The following is a 23873-nucleotide window of genomic DNA, read 5'->3' as shown; positions in this document are numbered from 1 at the left end:
TATGCCATACTACAAGTTTATTTTATGATTTGTTTACGTAAGATTGCCCACACCGCTGGAGCGACACAAGCCAAGGTATGAACAGGATTTACACTGACTGACAGTGACAATGCAACACCAAGGAGGAGTGGTTCGAAAGGGATGAAAGTTGCGGAAAAAACAGAGACGGCACGGATGAATAATTGATGCTTATTTCAAACCGATATGCAGGTTACACAATGCGCACGGCATCGACTCAGTAGGATGTAGGACCACCGCGAGCGGCGATGCACGCAGAAACACGTCGAGGTACAGAGTCAATAAGAGTGCGGATGGTGTCCTGAGGGATGGTTCTCCATTCTCTGTCAACCATTTGCCACAGTTGGTCGTCCGTACGAGGCTGGGGCAGAGTTTGCAAACGGCGTCCAATGAGATCCCACACGTGTTCGATTGGTGAGAGATCCGGAGAGTACGCTGGCCACGGAAGCATCTGTACACCTCGTAGAGCCTGTTGGGAGATGCGAGCAGTGTGTGGGCGGGCATTATCCTGCTGAAACAGAGCATTGGACAGCCCTTAAGGTACGGGAGTGCCACCGGCCGCAGCGCATGCTGCACGTAGCGGTGGGCATTTAATGTGCCTTGAATACGCACTAGAGGTGACGTGGAATCATACGCAATAGCGCCCCAAACCATGATGCCGCGTTGTCTAGCGGTAGGGCGCTCCACAGTTACTGCCGGATTTGACCTTTCTCCACGCCGACGCCACACTCGTCTGCGGTGACTATCACTGACAGAACAGAAGCGTGACTCATCGGAGAACACGACGTTCCGCCATTCCCTCATCCAAGTCGCTCTAGCCCGGCACCATGCCAGGCGTGTACGTCCATGCTGTGGAGTCAATGGTAGTCTTCTGAGCGGACGCCGGGAGTGCAGGCCTCCTTCAACCAATCGACGGGAAATTGTTCTGGTCCATATTGGAACAGCCAGGGTGTCTTGCACATGCTGAAGAATGGCGGTTGACGTGGCGTGCGGGGCTGCCACCGCTTGGCGGCGGATGCGCCGATCCTCGCGTGCTGACGTCACTCGGGCTGCGCCTGGACCCCTCGCACGTGCCACATGTCCCTGCGCCAACCATCTTCGCCACAGGCGCTGCACCGTGGACACATCCCTATGGGTATCGGCTGCGATTTGACGAAGCGACCAACCTGCCCTTCTCAGCCCGATCACCATACCCCTCGTAAAGTCGTCTGTCTGCTGGAAATGCCTCCGTTGACGGCGGCCTGGCATTCTTAGCTATACACGTGTCCTGTGGCACACGACAACACGTTCTACAATGACTGTCGGCTGAGAAATCACGGTACGAAGTGGGCCATTCGCCAACGCCGTGTCCCATTTATCGTTCGCTACGTGCGCAGCACAGCGGCGCATTTCACATCATGAGCATACCTCAGTGACGTCAGTCTACCCTGCAATTGGCATAAAGTTCTGACCACTCCTTCTTGGTGTTGCATTTGCTCTGTCAGTCAGTGTACTATTATAGATGTATGCTCGTGACGTAATCGTATGTCAATGTAGATGAGTTGTAATGAACATCGGGATATTACGATATTTGAATAGCTGTATTTAACCAAATGCATTTTCGACACCGATGTGTATGACAGTATGTTTCTGAACCTCGCAGCATAGCGCTTCCATAGTAACTGCGTAAGAGAAAGGTAGCTTGCATTGAAGTAGAATGTTATTGGAATATAACGCAGGAAAGGGACATTGAACCTAAAAGGACATGTGTATGACAGCCAAGGATTATGTTGAAATTAGTTAGATAGCTAGATCGATTAATATTCTCCATTTGAACGTACATTTATTTTAACGAACTACAGCTAGGGAAAGGCTAGAGTAGGAGCCGTATTTATCAGGCATTAGGAACGAATGCCTTAGTTCGTAAGTAGTTATCCATGCACAACGAGATCGTTGCAACAAAATCATGACTTCGGATTTTACTCAGAATTATCTTGATTTACTCAGATCTATTTTGATTTACTTTGATTTATTCAGATTTAATTAGATGTATTCAAATTTATTCAGATTTAACTTATTAGTGTATTTGAGATGCATTTCGGCTGAACATTGTGTCCAAGTGGGACTGCTTTAATCAGACTAAAGGAAGTGAACTATCGTAACAAGTTAATTGGGTTGATGTTATACTTACATCTCAATTGCAACGTGGACCTCAGATGTCCAGTGATCTATTGTAAATGTGTAAATACTTAACTTCTACTTCACAAAGGAACTGATCTTAATAATTTTAAATACTGAATATTATTTTTCGTTTTATTTTACGAGCCAGCGCTGACTCAATATCCATTCTTATTTTTCACGCAATTTTAAATAATGCTTCGAATAATATGCTAATTTAATAATTCAATATTGATCAATAAATATCTTATTTATTTTCTATAATTGCTTGTGTCATGAATTCTTCCATTTCTGTCTAGTTCGTAAGTTAGTTGATAGCTAAGTGAGGTAATGAGTAATTTAGTGGTCCATTTAATCATGGCAAGTTCTCTCGAAGTCAATAATTCTGATAAATTTTGTCGACGATTATTATTATTATGTCGTGAGTGTCGGTAGGTGTCACCCGTGAGTTGGGATTCTCTTGAACTCACGTAAAGCGTATTCTATAGTAAGATTACATGTCTTACTTGCCATAAGAAAACCCTGAGGTATCCGCTGAGCGACTCCATTTCGTCTAACTAGGCTGCCCAACGACGAGTAAAAATGGAGGTATCGGGTAAAGAATGTAAACCGTCGACTAAGACGTTACAGTACCAAAAAGAATTCAATCAGGTTACGCTTCCCCCCCCCCCTTCATGATAGTCAAAATTAAGTGAGGTGCACGTCCTCAAATCCACGTTTTGAAGGGTGCTTCAAAATCTTCTCTAAAGCTTTAACTGCGTCATTAACAGAATATAATCCATTTGCATGTTGGAAACAAAAAGAAGTTGCACGGGACTAGATAAGGGCTATACAGAAGTATTAAGGACCATCTACAGAGGTATGATATTTTGGCATTAACGAATAAAGGCGACAAAAATATTTTGAAGCGATTCTGAGATATCTTAACGAATTATATGATTCTGGTTAAGAAATCAGTGATTTTGTTTTCGCAAATTACAGCGAGTTAATGCGACAAGGCCAGTTTAAAGCGAAATTCATGGAAAATAACAATATTGAAATTGAATTCCAATATCACGTGTGTGAAGGGAAACAGAAGACGGAATAAGGATTTCTCATTTCGACAGAAGTATCTCTTCGTATTAATATTCTAGGAAATCCCTTATTGGTATGGCCATATAGCCTTGTAGGCTGAAAGGGCAATTTATTACGTAATCTTGATTAGGGCTATATTATTAACAATGAATAATTATCAACATTGTTTCTCTTCATTTATCTTTCACATATATAATTGACAAATTTCACCAATAATAATTTTAGGAAATTTTTAACGCGAAATTAAAGCGATGGGGTCAGCCCCATTTCGCAGCATAACTCGAAAAATTGTTTCCTTTTCGCGAACTCGAACATAAATTAACGCGAATAAATTATTCCCCTAACGATAGATATGCCTTTTTTAGAGGTCGTAACAGTGATTACTAAAGTGGTGGTCAGTCTTTATAAAATCTTAAAATCTTACGACCAAAATGCGAAAATGGAATTTGGATGAAAAGGAAATCACACGAATTCTATCAAGTTGCAGAAAAAATCACAGATACAATCAGGAAACGACTATTACAATTTTATGGTAACTTATATAGAATGGATAATAAAAAGGTCACAAAGAAAATGTTAAACTTAGCCGTGTCAATGTAAAATCACAATAATTGGCTACAGGAAATCAGTGAAGACCTAAATGAAACTGGCATTAATGAAGAAATCGTTCAAGACAGAATACAATTCGGAACTTTAATTCACAAGCAAAAGTTTTCTGTAAAGCCCACCCGACTAAATAGGGGATGGACTTACTTGGGCATAGCGAATCAAATAATAATAATAATAATAATAATAATAATAATAATAATAATAATAATAATAATGTGCTTTTTGTGGCGGTACCTTTTTCTCGAAAGAAACAAACAAAAATGTATTGGATATTATTAGGAATATTTCTATCACATTTCTTCTGAAGCGTTGGCTTAAGGTTTAAAATCAAGGTTGTTTGTCTACTTTTGTAACGTCTCTATAATTAGAATGCGTACGAGCATATGATTAAAGTTTCTGTAAACTGCCGATCTAAAATGATCGTTTTTGTTCCATTAACTATTTCGTGTCGTCAGTTACGAAATAAGAAAGAGAATCTTCGTCTTGCTTTTTCTTATCCTTCTATATTTTTGGCTACTGGAATACAGTAGAGTAGCGGGTTGATTTTCTCACTTTTCAGCAAACAAACTATTCTTGTCAAGGACACACAAAGACTATCGGTATTGCACAAAATGCTGATAATGACAACGTAGCAGTAAACCGTTAGTAAATAGCTGTCATAGTTAATCTGACATTGATGTATGTTTGAATTTGATTGCTTTCGTTATTTTTAACTAGTTTGAGGTGAATAAACATTTGTTTTGTGCTGCTGAGGCAAGCGAGTTCATACTTTACTGGTAGGAGCAAGAGATGTACACGGTCCAGAAGTTAGAGGAATGAAATGAATGTAATAACTAATTATTTTTTACCAGTAGGCAATAAAAGAGATCATAACGATTCTGTTGAAGTATAATAATAATAATAATAATAATAATAATAATAATAATAATAATAATAATTGAAAGTGTTAAACATGGAAGGAGTCCAAGGTCGTGAAGGAAAGAAAACAGGCTCAAAATTTTCTGAGGAAAGGAAATGGAGCCAGTGAGCAGATGGGGTATTGGAGGAGGAGGAGGAAGAAGGAACAACAAAGGTTGAAGCATCGACATTGTCTCGTGGTCCCTATAAGCGCCTAACGTAGAAAGAAAGAAGAAAAGTAATACATTAAAGGATTGATCGGATTATCCCTAGCCCGTGCATGGTGGTATTGCTACTCGTGTTAGTTTGTTGACGCATTCACTGACATGGATATGACGTGGACGCAATGGACGTAGTTCGTGTTTGTGCGTCATTTGGCGTGCGGTGGTCTGTATCCACGGCACGACACGCCACACCACACCACGTCATATCCTTCACTTCCAGTCTGGTGGTCAGATAAACTGTTGACTTGTTTCACAACCTACTTCTCATCACAGTCTCTTACGGGAACTTGAAATTTACGAACCAATTATTTATCGCTTGAAGTCTTTCGTTTCCACATTGGCAGAGCCGCGTTAACATTAAAGACGCGAAAACTTCTAAAATTAAGTAGTTTTAGCAATTTGCTTTACGTCGCACCGACACAGACAGGTCTTACGGCGACAATGGGGTAGGAAAGGGGTAGGAGTGGGAAGGAAGTGGTCTTGGCCTTAATTAAGGCACATCCCCAGCATTTGCCTGGTTTGAAAATTGGAAACCGTGGAAAACCATTTTCAGGGCTGCCGAAAACGGGGTTCAAACCCACTACCTCCCGAATGCAAGCCCACAGGTGCGCGGCCCTAACCGCACGGCCAACTCGCGCGTTGAAGTATGTTCATTTCGTCATTTATTTTATTCTTTATTTCATCATGTTTATTTGTACTTATATTATTTCAACAATCATGTATTAACTACAGGGTAATGATATGAGAAATATGAAACACAAGGTTTAGCAATTACTTTACTGTTTCCAGCAAATGTTAAATCTGTTTCTTTTGATCGCCGCGCACTCGATTTTGGTCCCACAGAGCTGTTAATGGCCTCACGTTGTTAGGAATTTCTTCGTCTTATCACTGGTGAAATAATCGTACGTTTTCGCTTGTTTTTCTTTGGTTTAACGTTGAACGATATGGGTATTTGTCGAAAATTTCACAAAACACATTTTTCAAAGAGACATCCGACGCTAACGGTTTCATCAACCGAAAGTATTTTAAAGCCGTTTTGTAGGGTGTTACATAGGCTTGAAAATGGCCCTTTGTTTTTAAAATCGGATTCACGATTCTGAAGCTATAACGATGTTTTGGCGACCATCTTGTTTTGACGATACAATTACAGTGCCGATGTCATAAATAGGCACGGAGGTATCAGCGTTGCAAAATAGCGTCACGTTTTGAGATGGGAATGTCAGCGACGGACCAACAAGAAAAGTGTGTAAGTGGTTAACGCGTGACAAGTATTGCGAGTCGCGGATGAGTAAATTGGATCTCGTCGTACAGAATGTAGACTCGTGACACTTCAATGTCGCCGCAGTCCCTCGCACTCCAACAGCTTTAGAAGCAGTGCCACCATCGCCGTCGTCTTCCGTTACTTGTTCTCTGGCCGAGTAGGCTGTTGAGCTTGTGAAACTTTCTGGAGCGTTTCGCGGAGAACATTCTGGATTTATTTTTGTTTTAGATCCAGAATTTGTTCTCTCTCTCTTTCTTGTTTTGAAAATATTTTAGTCACTAGCTGATGTACCCGTGCTTCGCTACGGGATTCTCAGAAAGACTAACTTTGTAGTTTTCCTAACTGAAGTCAACATAGGTCATTAAAAAAAGTAGCGATTAAAAGCAATGTTATCATATGAAATACTCGATCAAATGAAAACCCGCACATTTTCTCACTTTTAACGTACAGTACTACGGTGCCGATCTAACAGTCCAAAGTTCCAGAGCTGGAGTGACCAGGCCGCACACAGCCGTGAACACTCCTCTGCCATTATTCACACTGCTCATTCCAATCAGTGCCTCAGAGTAGGGATTGAATAGCTCGAATGCTATGATGAACCAATGTGCTACGTACCAATAGTACCAGAAAATTTATAAACCAGAGGAATGGCATGCTAAGGAAGGGAGTTTTCTAACTCCCCCGCTACTTCCCGCCAATATTCAGGCAGGCTGTGACACTCCGTACGACCGGGTGTATGTTGGCCAGTTGCTTGCATTTGGGAGATAGTGCATTCGAACCCCACTGTCGGCAGCCCTGAAGATGGTATTCCGTTGTTTCCTATTTTCACACCAGGCAAATGCTGAGGCTGTACCTTCACACTCCTACCCCTTTTCTATCCCATCGTAGCCATAAGACATATCTGTGTCGGTGCGATGTAAGGAAAATTAAAAAAAATACTAGGTACGCAGCACTAATCCTATATATCGGAGATGAGTGGCAACAGAAGACACGAAGCACGTCACAACAAACAATGGTCAGTGGAATGTTATTGTTGATCAATTTTATGAGCTTTCTATATTGTAGGCCTTCACATTTAGTTTTGTTTCTACTCTGTGACATTAGGGCGTATTATAAAATTATTTATAGCGTAGACTGTAGTTCCGTATTCTCCGACTTAACATACCGATTTTCATTAAATTCTGTTTTACCCATTTTCTCGTGACCCGGCTCTGATATGAATTTAGTAACAAAAATCCAAACTCATGAATATCTCCGTGAACATAACCGTACGGTAACAACGTATAAGACACAAATTATCGGAAATTTGATACTATATAACGTTACGAACACTAACATAAATATTTGAAAATTCAATTTTAGGCCTTCCCTAAACTACAATTTCGCTCAGCGTGAAAAAAAATATTTATCGCCTAGATTGTAGCGACTTATTCCCCTACTTTGCATACCGATTTTCATAAAATTTTCGTCAGCCATTTTCTCGTGATGCGTGTACAGACAGACAGACAGACATGACGAAAAGTTATAAAGTGCATTTCCTTGTTACTGTGGACACAACTGATACAGAAATCCCATTCTTTTTAAATTCTGAGCAATGTACAGACAAAACTCTTATTATATATAAGCTATATATATCCTGAAATGCTGTAATTCTGGAGTTTTCACAACTTACACAGGGTGTTTCCAAAATATTTTCGGGGTTGGATTCCTCACATATAGAGGAGGAAAAAGTGTCTATAAACACGAGTCCGGAAATGCGTACTTTATTGGCCTCCACGATCACCTGATCTAAATCTGTCGGACTTCTTTGTGAGGTGTTACGCAAAGTCCTTTGTGTACGCCACCGCTGTGGAGGATGAAGCAGCACTTCACGTTTGAATTGTAAGATCCATTCAAACAGTGCGTACAGCACGGGGCATAAGTTATTCGACCATGTTCATAATACGACGCGACGACATGCACAAGCGTCCAGATAGCGGGCATTTTGAACACGACTTGTAAGATAACGATTGGAGAACATCGACACCTGAGGTGCTATCCCGTGACAATACGCATTTTCGGACCCATTTTTACATACACTTTATCCTTTTCTGCATGTGAGGAATTCCACCCTGAAATTATGCCGCGTATTTTTGAAACACCCTGTATGTCTGTTTTTAAACCTCTGTGAATTCAGTTTGTATCGTGGTGATAGGTTAGAACGATCTGAACTCTTTAAAATGAACACGCACGTGAAATCCGGGCACCACATTATAAAATGGCTGTATTAAATTTTAATGGGGCGTGAAATGTCTTGTAACCTATGCCCTAGAGTGGAAGTTGCCACCAAAAATGACGTCGCCAGCATCTTCCAGCAAACGATACCTGCTGCAGCTCGTTCAAGCTGCGTAATTCGCGGTTTGGAATTCGAGACGAAATAAGGAAATCTATCGTCTTACTTTGTATCTGCTCACTCCAAGCGGACCGTCCACTACAGATGAACTGGAAGTGTTGTTATACCGTTTACTTTCTTCACGAGATGAATATCGTGCGTAGTTATTTTTGTTGAAATTCTTAGTGTCGCTAGCAACAGGTGTTTTTATTGAAATTCTTAGTGTCGCTAGCAACAGGTGTTTTTTGTTGAAATTCTTAGTGTCGCTAGCAACAGGTGTTTTTGTTGAAATTCTTAGTGTCGCTAGAAACAGGTGTTTTTGTTGAAATTCTTAGTGTCGCTAGCAACAGGTGTTTTAAGAAGTCAAACTTGGCAGCCAATGTCTGTATTAACACTAATCAGAAGACAAGGGCCGCGGAGGGCATGAAAATGAGACGTTCCCTAGGCCTCGAAGGCCTAATACTGTCGGGGTTGGAAGAGAACAAGAGTTGACCAAATGAGAAGCGTGACACAAGTTGAAGCAGTGTCGGACTCAGCTAGGAGAGAGTCAGGGTTATACCGTGAGTGTTACGGTCATGCATTCCGTGCAAGTGAAACCTCACGTGAACATGAGCGTCGCCGACGTCGAGGATGACAGACGTCAAACACGCTGGCTGGATGACACGTGGCTCACAAGTCTTCCGGATGTGAGGCATTGCAAGAACGGAGACCCCACGAAAATGGAGCACGTACAGCCGTTAGTTAAGATTGATCTTCCTCTTGTCGTAAGAAGTGACTAAAAGGGGTGACACGGAAGCGAGATACTGTCGGCAGCCCCGAAGATGGTTTTCCGTGGTTTCCCATTTACACACCAGGCAAATGCTGGGGCTGTACCTTAATTAAGGCCAATGCCGCTCCTTCCAACTCCTAGGCCTTTCCTATCCCACTGTCGCCATAATAAGACCTATCTGTGTCGGTGCGACGTAAACCCACTAGCAAAAAAAAAAGGGGGGGGCGACCAAGTGATGATGACATTCGAACTATGAGATTACCTGTGATTAACACCATCACGCGTGGAACACCATGAGTCCACTTCTCTTGCGATTAGTACCACTATGTAAGGAATACCATGGGTCTGTGGGTGGATCACTATGGTTTTACGGTATTCGTCACTATGACAGAGGCTCGGTTGGAACCCCCCAGGGAGGAAAAAAAAAGGTATCCTCACGGGGGTGTTTCAGCATGTGGTTGAGGTACTGCAGAATGAGGAACACCGTACTTGTGATTAGTACCGCTACATGAGAAATACCATGGTTTTACTTTGCTAGCGAGAAGTACAGTTATGAGGGGCGCTTGGTCAATATTTATACCATTGTTTTAACCTCTGGGAAGGTGGGACGTTGCGGGTCGGTTCTACGGCTTGTTGCAAGTTCATAAATTGTTCATCGTCGTCTTTTTGAAATGTGGATTGATTTTGGAATTATTTTTTAACTTTATTTTACATTCATATTCATTCATTCTTCATTATGTTTTGAATTCTGGTCAGTGGCTGATTTTTAGAATTTTAAATTGTCATTGCATTTCGCCTCATTAGGGGCCGATGACCTAGATGTTAGGCTCCTATAAACAACAGACATCATCTTGCTCTTATCTTCCCTAAACTTCCTCATCCTGTTCCTGTGGGTCTGTCGTTGTTGAGTTTTCTGTCTTGTCTAGTCTAGTCTGTGTAGTTGCCAGTTGGTCGCTATTGATTTCTTTGAGATAATTCAGGTTTTCTACCAGCCAGCCTACTTTAGTTTGTCAGGTTCCGTTGATGAGGAAGATGTTATTGCTCAGTTGCGAGGCGAGTCGTCCATTCTTGCTATACAATTTAATACAGCTTTTCCGTGCGACTGAAGTGAATCCCTCAGCCAGTGAATCACGTTCTTCCGAACTTTTGTGCACCTAGGTGCCATCTTGGACCTTGGGTCCGAATATTTTATTATACATGGTGTTCCCAAATATGGTGGAAGGATGTGTGTCCTAAGAGTGGTCGTTAACGATTTTACAGACGTTCCAGCTTTGTACGAGAAGTATTGGTATTTTATTCGATGGCAGCCTTGTTCCTTACGCTGGAAAAGTGTGTGTGTAACGCGATGCCTGGTTCCATACTTAATCCTGATTGTGAAGTGTCCCCCTCAGAACCATGCCAGCTAATAACTAAAGGACCAAAAAAGTGACTGCACGGTTTGGGTTACGCAGCCATCAGCTTGTATTCGGAAGATAATGGGTTCGAACCCTACTGTCGGCGGCCCTGAAGATGGTTTTCCTTGGTTTTCCATTTTCACGCCAGTAAAATGCTGCAGCTGTACCTTAATTAAGGCACGGCCGCTTCCTTCCCACACTCCTATCCCATCGTCGCCATCTGTGTCGGTGCGACGAAAAAGCCAGTTGTAAAAAAAAAAAGACGAAATAGGTGGCGCTCCGGAGCACACGTTCCGGTTTATCTGTCAACTTCGCCTGTACAGGCACATCGGCGCAGGTCTGCTGGGGCGTGTGGATGATAGTAATGCGCAGGTATTGTCACCTGAACAGGCTGCCGGAACATAATCGAAAAAGCATTCGGTACGCCTCGCGCCTGTTCAGTTTTACCTGTGCAGGCAAACCCGGGCGTGTGTAACGTCATTTCAGTTCAGGTTCGAGTGCAGAGAAAGGCGCCAATAACAAACACTGCATCGAAGAATTCATAGAGATGTACGATAGTGAACCTTGCTTGTGGAAAATTAAAAGAAAAGAGTACCAGAACCGTGGAAAAAGGGATGCAGCGTATGCAAGATATGTTTTAGATAATCCTTATATGGAACTTCGTATATAGCATCACATGTCCCTGATGTAATGGTGGATATAGCCTGAGGTGAAATTAAAGTAGCAAATTTCAGGTCTGCTTAGGTTCTTCCTGTTGCCAAATATCGTAAAGTTGCAGTCAGTCTTCGTGAAATGGCCACCCTCATAACGGTATCTTTTTGTTAATTAATGGTGCAACTAAAGAAAAGAGCTTCAAGTACGTTTCTTCATTCATGCGCATATAATTATGCCAGTCTTTTGGAACCACCTTCAATCCTCTTAACAGGTTACATGCGAATAGATGTTTCTTTTCTTCAACCACTCGTCGCACCACAATGTGCGCTTTCTTTTGCTTTTGAAGCAATTTCTTGTTAATAAGTCCACTAGAGCTCATCTATAGATGCCGTGGCTCAATGCAATCAACACAGGTACTCCTGAGCGTGTCGGCGCGCCAGGGTATTCAGGTAGATCTGTGTCTTACAGTGTATTCCCACAGTCTCTCTGTGACAGGATTACATTTCTTGCCGAGTCAGTATACTCGAGATAAAAAAAGCGATGTTGTGACTCTATCATTGTCTTGTTCATCATGCAGGGCCATATAGTTCACTCGCCGTCCACACGAATATTGTGTCAATAACATTAATCTTCTCAAAGACATAACGGTAGAGCTATTTAAGCAACTTGCGAGCCATTTTCGATGTTGAGATTACGCTGCCATCTAGTAACGAAGCGGATCTCCACTGGACGTATACCGAGCGATTTGGGTGGGCGGTTCCGGGTCTCATGGCTGTGGGCTTGCGTTCGGGACATTTTGGGTTCGTACCCTTTTACCGGCAACCCTGAAGACTGTTTTCTGTGATTCCCTCACAATCCCTTCCGTAGCTGTCGCCATAAGGTCTGTCTGTGTGTCGGTACGACTTACAGCCGAGAGCTCTAATGGACAGCTTGTACAGCCGTGGACCTTAACATGCAAGCAATAAGGGCGCGAGTTTTTGCCGCACTTTTATTAAAATTCACCTGTCAGACGATTGATCAGCATTCTAATTACAGTGCAGCCCGCCAAGTGGCCATGATCGTTAAGGCATGGTCCGACACCGTGGTTAACGGGTTCGAGTCCAGTTGGTCCAAAACACTGTCACGATCAGAATGTTGGCCGGCAGGGTAGGAGACGTGGTGGTATAAAATTTTTCCCTCTGATGAGGTTGGCGACACCGAGCTCGATAACTGCAGTCGGTTAAGTGCGGCCAGTATAGAGTATTCGGAATATAGTGGGTTCGAACCCCACTGTCGGTAGCCCTGAAGACAGTTTTCCGTGGTTTCCCATTTTCACACCAAGCAAATGCTGGGGCTGTACCTTAATTAAGGCCACGGACGCTTCCTTCCCACACCGAGGCCTTTCCTGTCCCATCGTCCCCATAGGACCTGTCTGTGTCGGTGTGACGTAAAGCAACTTGGAAAAAAAGAGGAGCTTGGCGTCAGGAAGGGCATTTGGTCGTAAAAGCTCGCTACGAAGATTCATCCCACTTCATACCCGACTCCGCAGAGAAACTTGTCTGTCTGTATTTTAATTTGAAGCATGCATTTTAATTAATTAATTTATTTATTTATTTATTTATTTATTTATTTATTTATTTATTTATTTATTTATTTATTTATTTATTTATTTATTTATTTATTTATTTATTAAATGCGTTATTCTACACTGCGGATGTACCGAGATGTTTGTCCAAAAGAAGCCCTAGGATATTTTTGACGTTGTGTTTAAATTGCAGAGAAGATCTATTGGGTACTGTTCAATTCAATTTCAATCAATTCAATACTGATCTGCATGTAGGGCAGTCGCCCAGGTGGCAGATTCCCTATCTGTTGTTTTTCTAGCCTTTTCTTAAATTATTTCAATGACATTGGAAATTTATTGAACATCTCCCTTGGTAAGTTATTCCAGTCCCTAACTCCCCTTCCTATAAATGAATATTTGCCCCAATTTGTCCTCTTGAATTCCAACTTCATCTTCGTATTGTGATCCTTCCTACTTTTAAAGACACGACTCAAACTTATTCGTCTACTAATGTCATTCCACGCCATTTCTCCTCTGACAGTTCAGAACATACCACTCAGTCGAACAGCTCGTCTCCTTTCTCCCAGTTCTTCCCAGCCCAAACTTTGCAACATTTTTGTAACGCTACTCTTTTGTCGGAAATCACCCAGAACAAATCGAGCTGCTTTTCTTTGAATTTTTTTTTTTTCACTTCTTGAATCAAGTAATCCTGGTGAGGGTCCCATACACTGGAACCATGTTCTAGTTGGGGTTTTACCAGAGACTTATAAGCCCTCTCCTGTACATCCTTACTACAACCCCTGAACACCCTCAGATACTTACAATGATCCCCAAAAGAAACTTTCACCCCATCAACGCAGTAATTAAAACTCAGAGTACTTTTCCTATTTGTGAAACTCACAACCTGACTTTTAACCCCGTTTATCATACCATTGCCTACTGTCCATCTGACAACATTATCGAGGTCATTTTGCAGTTGCTCACAATCTTCTAATTTATTACTCTACTATAGAGAATAACATCATCGGCAAAAAGCCTTACCTCTGATTCCACTCCTTTACTCAAATCATTTATATATATAAGAAAACATAAAGGTCCAATAATACTGCCTTGAGGAATTCCCCTCTTCATTATTACAGGGTCAGATAAAGCTTCGCCTCCTCTAATTCTCTGAGTTCTATTTTCCTAGAAATATAGCAGCCCATTCCGTCACTCTTTTGTCTAGTCCAATTGCACTCATTTTTGCCAGTAGTCTCCCATGATCCACCCTATCGAATGCTTTAGACAGGTCAATCGCGATACAGTCCATTTGACCTCCAGAATCCAAAATATCTGCTGTATCTTGCTGGAATCCTACAAGTTGAACTTCATTGGAATAACTTTTCCTAAAACCGAACTGCCTTCTATCGAACCAGTTATTAATTTCCCAAAGATGTCTAATGTAATCAGAAAGAATGCCTTCCCAAAGCTTACATGCAACGCATGTCAAACTTACTGGCCTGTAATTTTCAGCTTTATGTCTATCACCCTTTCCTTTATACACAGGGGCTACTATAGCAACTCTCCATTCATTTGGTATGGATCCTTTATGCAAACAATAATGAAATAAGTACTTCAGATATGGTACTATATCCCAACCCATTGTCTTTCGTATATCCCCAGAAATCTTATCAATTCCAACTGCTTTTCTAGTTTTCAACTTTTGTATCTTATTGTAAATATCATTGTTATGTAAATTTTAATACTTCTTTAGCACTAGTCACCTCCTCTATCTGGACAGTTTCCTTGTAACCGACAATCTTTACATACTGCTGACTGAATACTTGTGCCTTTTGAAGATCCTCACATACACAGATTCCTTGTTCATTGGTTGAATAGGGATTCTGTTAAGCTGTGCGTTCCTTTTTTTTATTACCTATGATAATGCATTGCAATGTCAACACATTCATTATATATATGGTCAGCAGTCCATTTCACTGTATTATTTTTTTAAATATCTGTATCTATGCTCTGTCGGTAGACGAGCTTTTGGCAGAAAAATCAGTGTAGCAGCCTTCTGTTCGGAGAGCCCCTGATACGATTCTCGGCCGGACCGTGGTTTATATAGCAGCGTCTGGTGCTCGTTATAATACACACCTCTTCAGTTACACGCAACAAACCGCACCACCAAACTCCAGTGAATACATCGCTCCACATACGTTTCGTATGAGGAAGGGCATCCGGTCGCTAAACTGGACTTAATCCACATGTATTGCCGGCTCCAAGCAATTCGGAAAAAAGTCAGGAGAAAAAAAGAAGAAAGATCTACTGTATGTTGTTCTGTAGCAAAGGATATTCATATATCGATTCTGGGAAATTTATTTGTATCTTAGATTTTTTCTTGTAAATTTATCCATGTTAAAAGATGATTGAAAGTGCAGTTCGAGGCATTATTCGGGAGATGGTAGGTTCAAACCCCATCGTTGTCAGCCCGAAATACGGTTTTCCATGGTTTCCTATTTTTTTACCATACAAATGATGGAGCTGTGCCTGAATTAAGACCATCGTCGTCGGAAACTTATCCTGGAGTAACGTTAAACTTCTAGAAAAGAAAGAAAAATCAAATCTGTCGGATATTGCTTTTTTTTTTTTCCTGCTAATTATGAAATCCTTTCCTTTTCACATTGGCAGTGCTGCATATTTAAGAAGAAATATCTCGTCTGGATGATTCAAACCTAATGTTCCTCCAGTTTAATATTGCTTTCACTTCGATATTTCGGGAACAGAAAATACGTTGATGCGCAGTTACAAGTGCACGGATCTGCGCGCCGTGAGGTAGACAGCAATGCATCTTCTTCAGCAGGCTAGTGTTCCGGATTGCATACCTACCATTCTAGCCCAGGGGATTGTTGTGTTTAAAGCGCGGGTGGTAAGTGATGTGAGTTGGGAATATAAACAGAAAACTGGTTGTGTGGACCCGTCGAATTAAAATTAATGATTACACGTTTCAGCAGAGCCTCCGTGACTGAGGCGGCAGCGCGCCTGTCTCTCATAGTTTGGTTCTGTGGTTCAAATCCCGGTCACTCCATGTGAGATTTATGCTGGTCAAAGCAGAGGCAGGACAGGTTTTTCTCCCGAGTACTCCGGTTTTCCCTGTCATTAATTCCAGCAACACTCCAATAAAATTTAATTTCATATTTCAGTCATTAATCATTGCTCCGGAGGAGTGTGACACGGGTCGGCTAGATGATGGCTTCCTTCATTCTATTCCTGACCCGGTCGAAGGCTGAGGATTTTCATATTATCGTAATTATTATTATTATTATTATTATTATTATTATTACACAATGGCGAATCGAGTAGCGGGTCATGTTGGAAACGTGGGTTTGTTGTTTTCGTATGCAGTCGGTGTAATTTCCTGGAAGTTCATGCTAAATGTTTCTTTGTAGAATATATGCATGTGAGTGCGTTGATACGAGTCGGTAGACACTTAGGAGCCGTAATTATACGGAGTAATGTGACAATATGTTTGTTTTGATCGTGTTATGAATCGAATTTATGTTGAACTACGCCAGTGCCTCTCATACAACTATTCTTAAGTTTTCTAGGGAATAAAACATAGAGAGAAGTGGATTAGTAATACACATCGTGATTATTTCGAAGTCTATGGCAAAACAGCAGTGAGCATACATAATTTTTATCTTCCGATTCATGCTGTGATTGACTGTTACGAAGCAGACCACATCAGATTGAAGCTCGTCCTTGTAGGTTAAAGACATCGTTGATAAGAGTCAGTAGAGTTTCTGCATTCATGCACTTCAATGGGTAAAAAAGACCTATTATATCTATGACCGTCCAATGGCAAGTGAGTCAGCTGTTGAGCCATTGAAGGTCATGCTAAAGGAATGGTTAACAGGAATTACTCGGAAATACATCCAGCTGGGTCAAATATCTAGAATAACTCGCCCATTCAGACAAGAAATGGGATGGATATAAGATGAGGAATGAAATTCCTAAGCTCAAAACCCCGTGGTCACCGCACGCTTACAGTCACGAAATATTATCTTATAGGTGAGCAGAGAGTAGCAAAATAATGTTACATTCTCAACAGTATTAAGAAGTAAGTCGACCATATGATATTCAGGTCCAGCGGTGTCATGAAGGAGGCCATGAATTGATGCCATGTGTTACAGGATCAAGGCGGCGCTGAAGAGGTTAGGTCGATTACATACGTCATAAAGACAATGGTGAAGTGTTCCTTTGTACATCTTTCCAGTCAGATGGGATCACGTTATCTTGGAATTCGCATTCGAACCGTCAAAAACAGATGGAAGAGAGGTTACAAGTCAGTGAGTTGAGCCTAACGTATGGAATGCAGACCGATATTATTATCATAACAATGGTAATGAGCTTTTGTTTTATGAATAATGGTATGGCGTATAAAAACGGAGATTGAAGGTTGAACTGACAGTAATTAGCACGTCTTTAAAGGGAACATCTACGTTCGCAGAACCTAAGAGAAATATTTGAGAACGTGATATATAAAATAATATTACTGTGTCGAATAGCGATCTGAGGTTTTAATACTGAACAAGGAAAGTTTCGGAAATAACTGTGAGATATTGTAAAACGCTTGTGTCACTGTGTTAATTTTGTTTTCCTAAGTTTCAGGTCCATGGACTCAAAAATGTATGAAGATTTTCCCAATGATGTAATGATGGAAATGAATATGAGGGCTTAAACGTTCCGATATCCTAACAGGCCCGGGAGATGATGCCGAAGTGAGGGCCAAAACTATGACCAATGGAGCCAAGGACTGAGAGCGGTATCACATAATCTTCACTGATAAGTACCAAGATTTCATTTTCTTTACCCTATTTTCTTGTAGTTGCATAGCTGTAGAGTAGAATGTATTTTCCTTTCATAATGAGGTGTCGTAAATTTAAACAACTTGAGTGACCTAATGCGACTATCATTTAGTGCCCGGTTACTTGTGATTACGGTTATGTCCGAGGTGGTAATATTAAGATCATCTATTACACGCAAGATTTAGCTTGTAAATACGTGCCTTACCGCGAGTTACTCGGAATCTTCTTCACGTTTACGGTGAATGGAGGAATGCGGTGTCTTCATTAGTGAACCATACTTGTGTTGCACGAATACTTCGTGAGGTGACTTTATTTTAATATTTATTTGTAGAAGGTCTTCTGCATGATAATACAATACGTGTTTATTGCGTAGTGGCGAATGTTTCGTGAAATTAGTGTTGCGTTGATTGCGATGCTTTGGTGATGATAAAGGAGATTCTTCGGGAATGCTTGTGAATTCTCTTGGGTAAGTAATGTGTGAATATGTATGATGTGCTTGAACATGGTGAATAATAAGGACAGGGTCGTCCATAAAGTGTTTTATGATGAATTAATGTTGTTATGGTGAGTGTTTCGTTGAAAAATGGATAATGGGAGTGGGATAAATAGTTATTTGAGATTTAGAGATCGATTTAAGCGCTCGTCATACAATTAAGAACCCAGAATAGGCAAGCATTTGTGTCGTTGTTATTTTGGTGATGTAAGATGTCCGAAGGTCGAGCGTAGGGATTGTTATATGATCATCGGAACACTGTTTCGCGACGGGATACGATGCAGATACCAGTTAATTTGAGGAAATGGTCACTAATTAGACGTCTTCAACATTTAATAAGCATATGTGTGAAGTAGGAGGTCGTATTTATCGAATTGTTGTCACCTGGTAGTAGATTGTATTCTTGCGTAGTTGCTTATAGTATGTTTCCCGTAGATAGTGTGCCTTCAAGATTTTCTTTCAGGAGGGCAGTGCCGGTGGAAGCAGTTACTATTAATCATTCTTTGGATCATTAATGATTTTGTAGCGGCTAGATATTGTGTTCTATTTAGGTGGCTGATACGGATTCCTGGGACATGCTGTTGTTGAGTTATATCGATATGAGATCCAATTATTATGTGGGTTTTCCTACACTATGTGCACTTTATGGATATCTATTTTGAAACTGGTCACCATTAGAGAACTCAAGTTGGTTAGCAATTGGGTAATTTCTGAGATAATGGATAAAATGTAGGGTACTTTAAAATGAAATCTTGGATAAGTGAAGATAAATGCAAGTGTAGTTTATAAAAAAAAAAATTGAATGAAATTTTATTCGATCCTATTATTCATTGCGGGCGGACAATTAATGATAAATAATGATGATTTGCCTTCAGCAAGTTCCATATTCGTTTCCATCAAGTTAGTATTTTCAATCAAGGTTTAAATAATGATGTTTTTTAAGTATTTAGCCAACAGAGATTTTCGTTCGTCTATTTAGCTATTATCCAATCATCATACAATGTATTATTATTGTATTAAGTTAGGTTTTGATTTCATTAAATTGGAAAAGGTCCTTCCAAGAAACTAACATTCGTTTTCCTTATTTAAATGAGATATATTTAGCCTTACGAAGTTATTGAATACTATTATTACCATAATCATGAACGTCTTGCGTCAAATGCTAGTCCAACTGCATAAACAGTTGTTGGATGTCCATGCCCTGGGTGGGGAATTATGCGTCACGACTGACTTTAGCTGAGGCTTATCACAAGAACCTACGAACCTTCTATATCCCCGGGCAATGGACGGGTGTATATCTTAAGTGTCTGAACGTTTCATTGCTATCATTGGGTGAGGTGCTGCTCTGCCATATGTAAAGTGTTTTAAGAGTTTCCAGAAAGGAAAGCTTAGCATCGCCAGGGTCGTTAATTGGGTTAGCATCATCACTTCCGTTCATTGGGTGCCGAACATTAGAAATTGTCCACCATTTCAAAACTAAAGCAGCCAAGTCCTTTTCCATTAATCTCATATGAGTGAACAGGTAGAGGAATTTCGCACCTTAATTTATTTTTAAACATTCAAAATGATGTTATAAATATATTTTTAACAGTTTTATCTTGTATTTCCATCTATCCAGTGAAGTGAAATCTAAGAGAAAACGCTATTTGACTAAGTGAAATTTCTAAATAATCAGCTTGTTGTTCACTTTTGCTGTGGGGCTGTCCGTCTATGCTAGTAGAATATATGTTATTCTAGTTTATTATATGCGATGGGTACTGTTGGCGAAGCGTTTGATGTTACAATCATGTTAAATTACCGCTATTGGTATATTTTCGTGTTAATCAATACCAGCATATTTATATTTTGTATATATTTTTATGTTACTGTCTGAGTATTGGAGTCGGTCTTGATCGGGTACTTTACGTCAAGATCTCAGGTTTATTGTAGAGGGCATCATCGCCGACTCCGTGGCCATCATCTACAGTCACTCTGTGCGGATGATGTACCAGTACCACCAATCATGATCTGCAACACCAGGTACAAATCTGGCATGACGCCCTCAGCAGATTTGGTCTTCATATTAACATCAAGAAGACAGAATACTTTACAAACCAGAGTGACGGTGACACTGAAGTCAGTGGTGAAAACCTACCGCAGACCTATACTTTCCGTTACTTAGGAGGATCACCAACATCAACGCTGAAATCCTAGCAAGGATAAACGCTGGCTGGATGCGATGGAGGGAAGTAATGGAAGTGCTCTGTGACAAGAGAATGCCGATACGCCTGAAGTCGAAAATGCACTGTACAGTGGCAATCTATGGAGCTGAGTGCTGGCCAGTTACGGGACGAGTGGAGCACCAACTTCACGTTATGGAGATGCGTATGTTGCGTTGATCTACGGGAATGTCTCTCATGGATCACATTACAAACGACTCTATTCGGACATCTCCAATGGTATGGCCACATCATGAGCGCAGCACCTCACACCGTCGCCAGTACTGCCTATCAACGGAACTGGACCAATTGGAAGGCCGAGACAACGATGACAGGATACCATTAACGCCAACATAAAGATCACTCCACCTACAGTGAAATTATGTTTTCGAACTCGGGAAATGGTGTTCTTTAATCCATCAAACGGACCCTACACCAGTAGGATGAACACGTAGATGATTATTTAAAAGTTGGGAATATTTGTTTCCAATTTACCGTGTTTTGTTAGATACAAGTATAGTAGATAAGTTCGTGGATTGGCGCCTACAGTGTAGGCAACACGGCGTACACACGTGTACTACAGTTTAAAAAAAAACTTTTTGGACTGGCAGGGTACGTACGTACTGCAGTCAGTATGTTCATGGACTGGCGCCAACAGTAAAAGGACTGCATAGTCTTTTGGCCTGTCTCTTTGCGTCTTGGTTATCGTTGTGATCATCTCAGACGTTTCGCTAGCAGATTTGCCTAATTTTTGGCAAAATTTGAAATTTGCTCGTTGTTCAAGCAGTGGAATTCTCAAGTTCCGCCGCTGACATTCAACTACCCTTCACAACAGAGGCCGTAGACTGTAAGCACGCAACTGCCTATTGCTGGAACTAGAGAAGAACTGCCACAGGAACATCCTACCGTGCAAACTCCCCGCTATAGTGCACCGCAGTGGCACTGGACGACCAGTCCATGAACTTAATGATACTGCTACGTATACATCACAATGTCTTCACAAGAGATTGTCAATGCCGATTGACTTTTAGCATATTGTGTCTTGTGTTAACCAATACATTTGTAAATCACTGTTTTCTTTCTTATCTTGTTACAGTTGTCGACCCGACTGAACCAGCTGGACGGTCGAGGAGAGTTGCCTTTGGATGTCGCTTTGAGAGACCAGCAGACGAGTATAGCTCGCACGCTGGTGGAGCACCAAGCTGATCTCGATGCTCGGGATGCTAGAGGGTGGACGCTGCTTCATCGTGCTGTCGAAAGAGGTATCTATCGTACAAGTCGTGTGAAATATATCTTGTACACTAGTGGACAGAAAAAGTGAATTAGCCAGGAAATCTTGCCCCCATCTTCCGGGCTGTGAACGGATTCCCCCTCACCCCCCCCCCCGAATGAAATTTCCAGTATATGTGAGAAAAATCAAAGGGAAGACAAGTTAATGAATAAACAACATTGAAATTCAAAACAGTAAAGTGGAAAATCTACACAAAATCATACGTAGGGCGTTGAATAAAAACAGAGACTAATAATGTCCATAATTCTGAAACCATGATCTATATATAAGGCATGATTGAAACGTTTCCGTTTGAGGGCGTTGCTGTAGCGGGCATGTAGGCAATGGGATTAGTATGGGAATCGTGTCGTGCCGAGGTTCGTGCGTTAAATGCGGCCACGTGAACTACGGCGACGTTATTACCAAATGCGTCCAAACAGGACCAACGTGCTGTTACTCTGTTATTGGCTGCCAAAGGACAAACACCGGTGGACATCCATCGGAGAATGAAGGCTGTGCATGGGGCAGCATGTCCGTCGAAAACCACCGCTGTGGAATGGTGCACCAAGGTCCGTGCAAATCGCATTTCGACAGAAGACGCCGGTCAGCCTCATCCATTACGCCAGTTCAAGTGGAAGATACTCGAGTACCTGCCCTATAGTCCTGATCTCTCCCCATGCGATAATCACGCCTGCGGTCCCTTCAGAAAGGCCTTGAAGGGTCGACGCTTACGGACTTCTCCACGCAGCAAATCGCAGTTCTTCAGCCTGGTGCGTCGATGGGATGAGTGCCTTAATGCTCACGGCGATTTTGCCTGATTGGCATCCTGATTTAGGACTGGACGACCGTTGAACGGAAACTTTTTGATCGCCTCTTATTCCTTGCTGCCTAAAAGAGACGATTGCAGCGTCTTCTAACAGCTAATTCGTATACTACTAAGTACACTCCAGTTCCACCAGGTGCTACATCTATCGGGACTCAACCACTTTCTGATCATGCAAGACATTCGGAAAACAAAACAAATCCCAGAAGACTGGAAAAATGCATTAATTCACCCGCTAAGGGGGAACAATGCTGACGTGAAGAGGCCAGGTGACAAGCGTGAAAACTCCGTGCAGTCAACGGCGTCGGCTTCAGCAATGCCTACAAGACGCTTGTCTTCCTTGATGCAGTCGAACTATCACTTCTTGGGACGAGACGACCTCAGGATCGAGAACCTCCAGGATCAAATTGGAGGGCTGCTTTGAGTTTGCTGGGCTTCGGACGACATGGCCATTCCATCTTCTCTGGGATAGGTGCCACTCCCAATCGCCTTCAGACGTCTTCATTTCTGACATGGTCCAGTCTAGTAAGACCCAGTGACCACCGTGACATTTTCATCTCATTACCTCGTAGAACATGCTCGTGCTTCTTAGTTGTAGGCCAGCATTCCGACCCATAGATTGCAACTGGTCGGACCATGGATTTGTAGACTTTTCCTTTCAGGAAGGTGGGAATATTATTGTCACATAGCACACCAGTGACCTGACGGCACTTCGGTGGTAATTGGCGCAAAATGAATAAGAAATGTGCGGGAACACTCACCATTGGTTGAATGGGTTACAGTATTGTCTTAAAAAGCCTTCTGATTTTATTCATAGTTGTTTCTCTTTCAGTAATGTTCATAGAACACTAGCTAATTGATAAATATTAGAAAAAGTATGCTAATAATATTTATTGTAAAATTTAATTGGGTTTCCTACCAAAATATCAAGTGTTGCGCTTTTTTTTTTATGGCAGTGTATCATATCTAGAAATGCCACGGCAGTTGCTTAACGGGATCATGAAGTATTAATAATAATAATAATAATAATAATGAGAAATGTAAAAGAAATTAACTTAACATAATTTTAGGATAATGTAAATTAATAGCTTAAATAAACTTGAATGAGTATTTCTTCCAATATGTATCACATTTTGCGAACTCTCTGTTTGGTATGGAAAACTATAACCACGGAAAACTCAACTTAGCCGTCTTCATAACTCTCCTAATTCTAAAAATACGCGCCGATGAGTTGACACTGGTTAGTAAAATACTGGTTACTAGAAGGTGTT

The 23873-nt window shown here is 41.4% G+C and overlaps 1 protein-coding gene across 1 annotated transcript in view; it reads left to right on the top strand.

Moving 5' to 3' along the window:
* Positions 1-23873, top strand: part of LOC136886164 (rabankyrin-5) — a 319573-nt gene that overhangs the window by 234599 nt on the left and 61101 nt on the right. Inside the window, exon 7 of the mRNA XM_067158907.2 lies at positions 21606-21771. Within this exon, the coding sequence (XP_067015008.2) occupies positions 21606-21771 (166 nt within the window). The remainder of the gene's footprint in view (positions 1-21605; positions 21772-23873) is intronic.

Source organism: Anabrus simplex, chromosome X, assembly GCF_040414725.1.
Source record: "Anabrus simplex isolate iqAnaSimp1 chromosome X, ASM4041472v1, whole genome shotgun sequence".
Classification (NCBI taxonomy): domain Eukaryota; kingdom Metazoa; phylum Arthropoda; class Insecta; order Orthoptera; family Tettigoniidae; genus Anabrus; species Anabrus simplex.
Note: the sequence above shows the minus strand (reverse complement) of the source record. Positions and strands in the feature narration are given on the sequence as shown.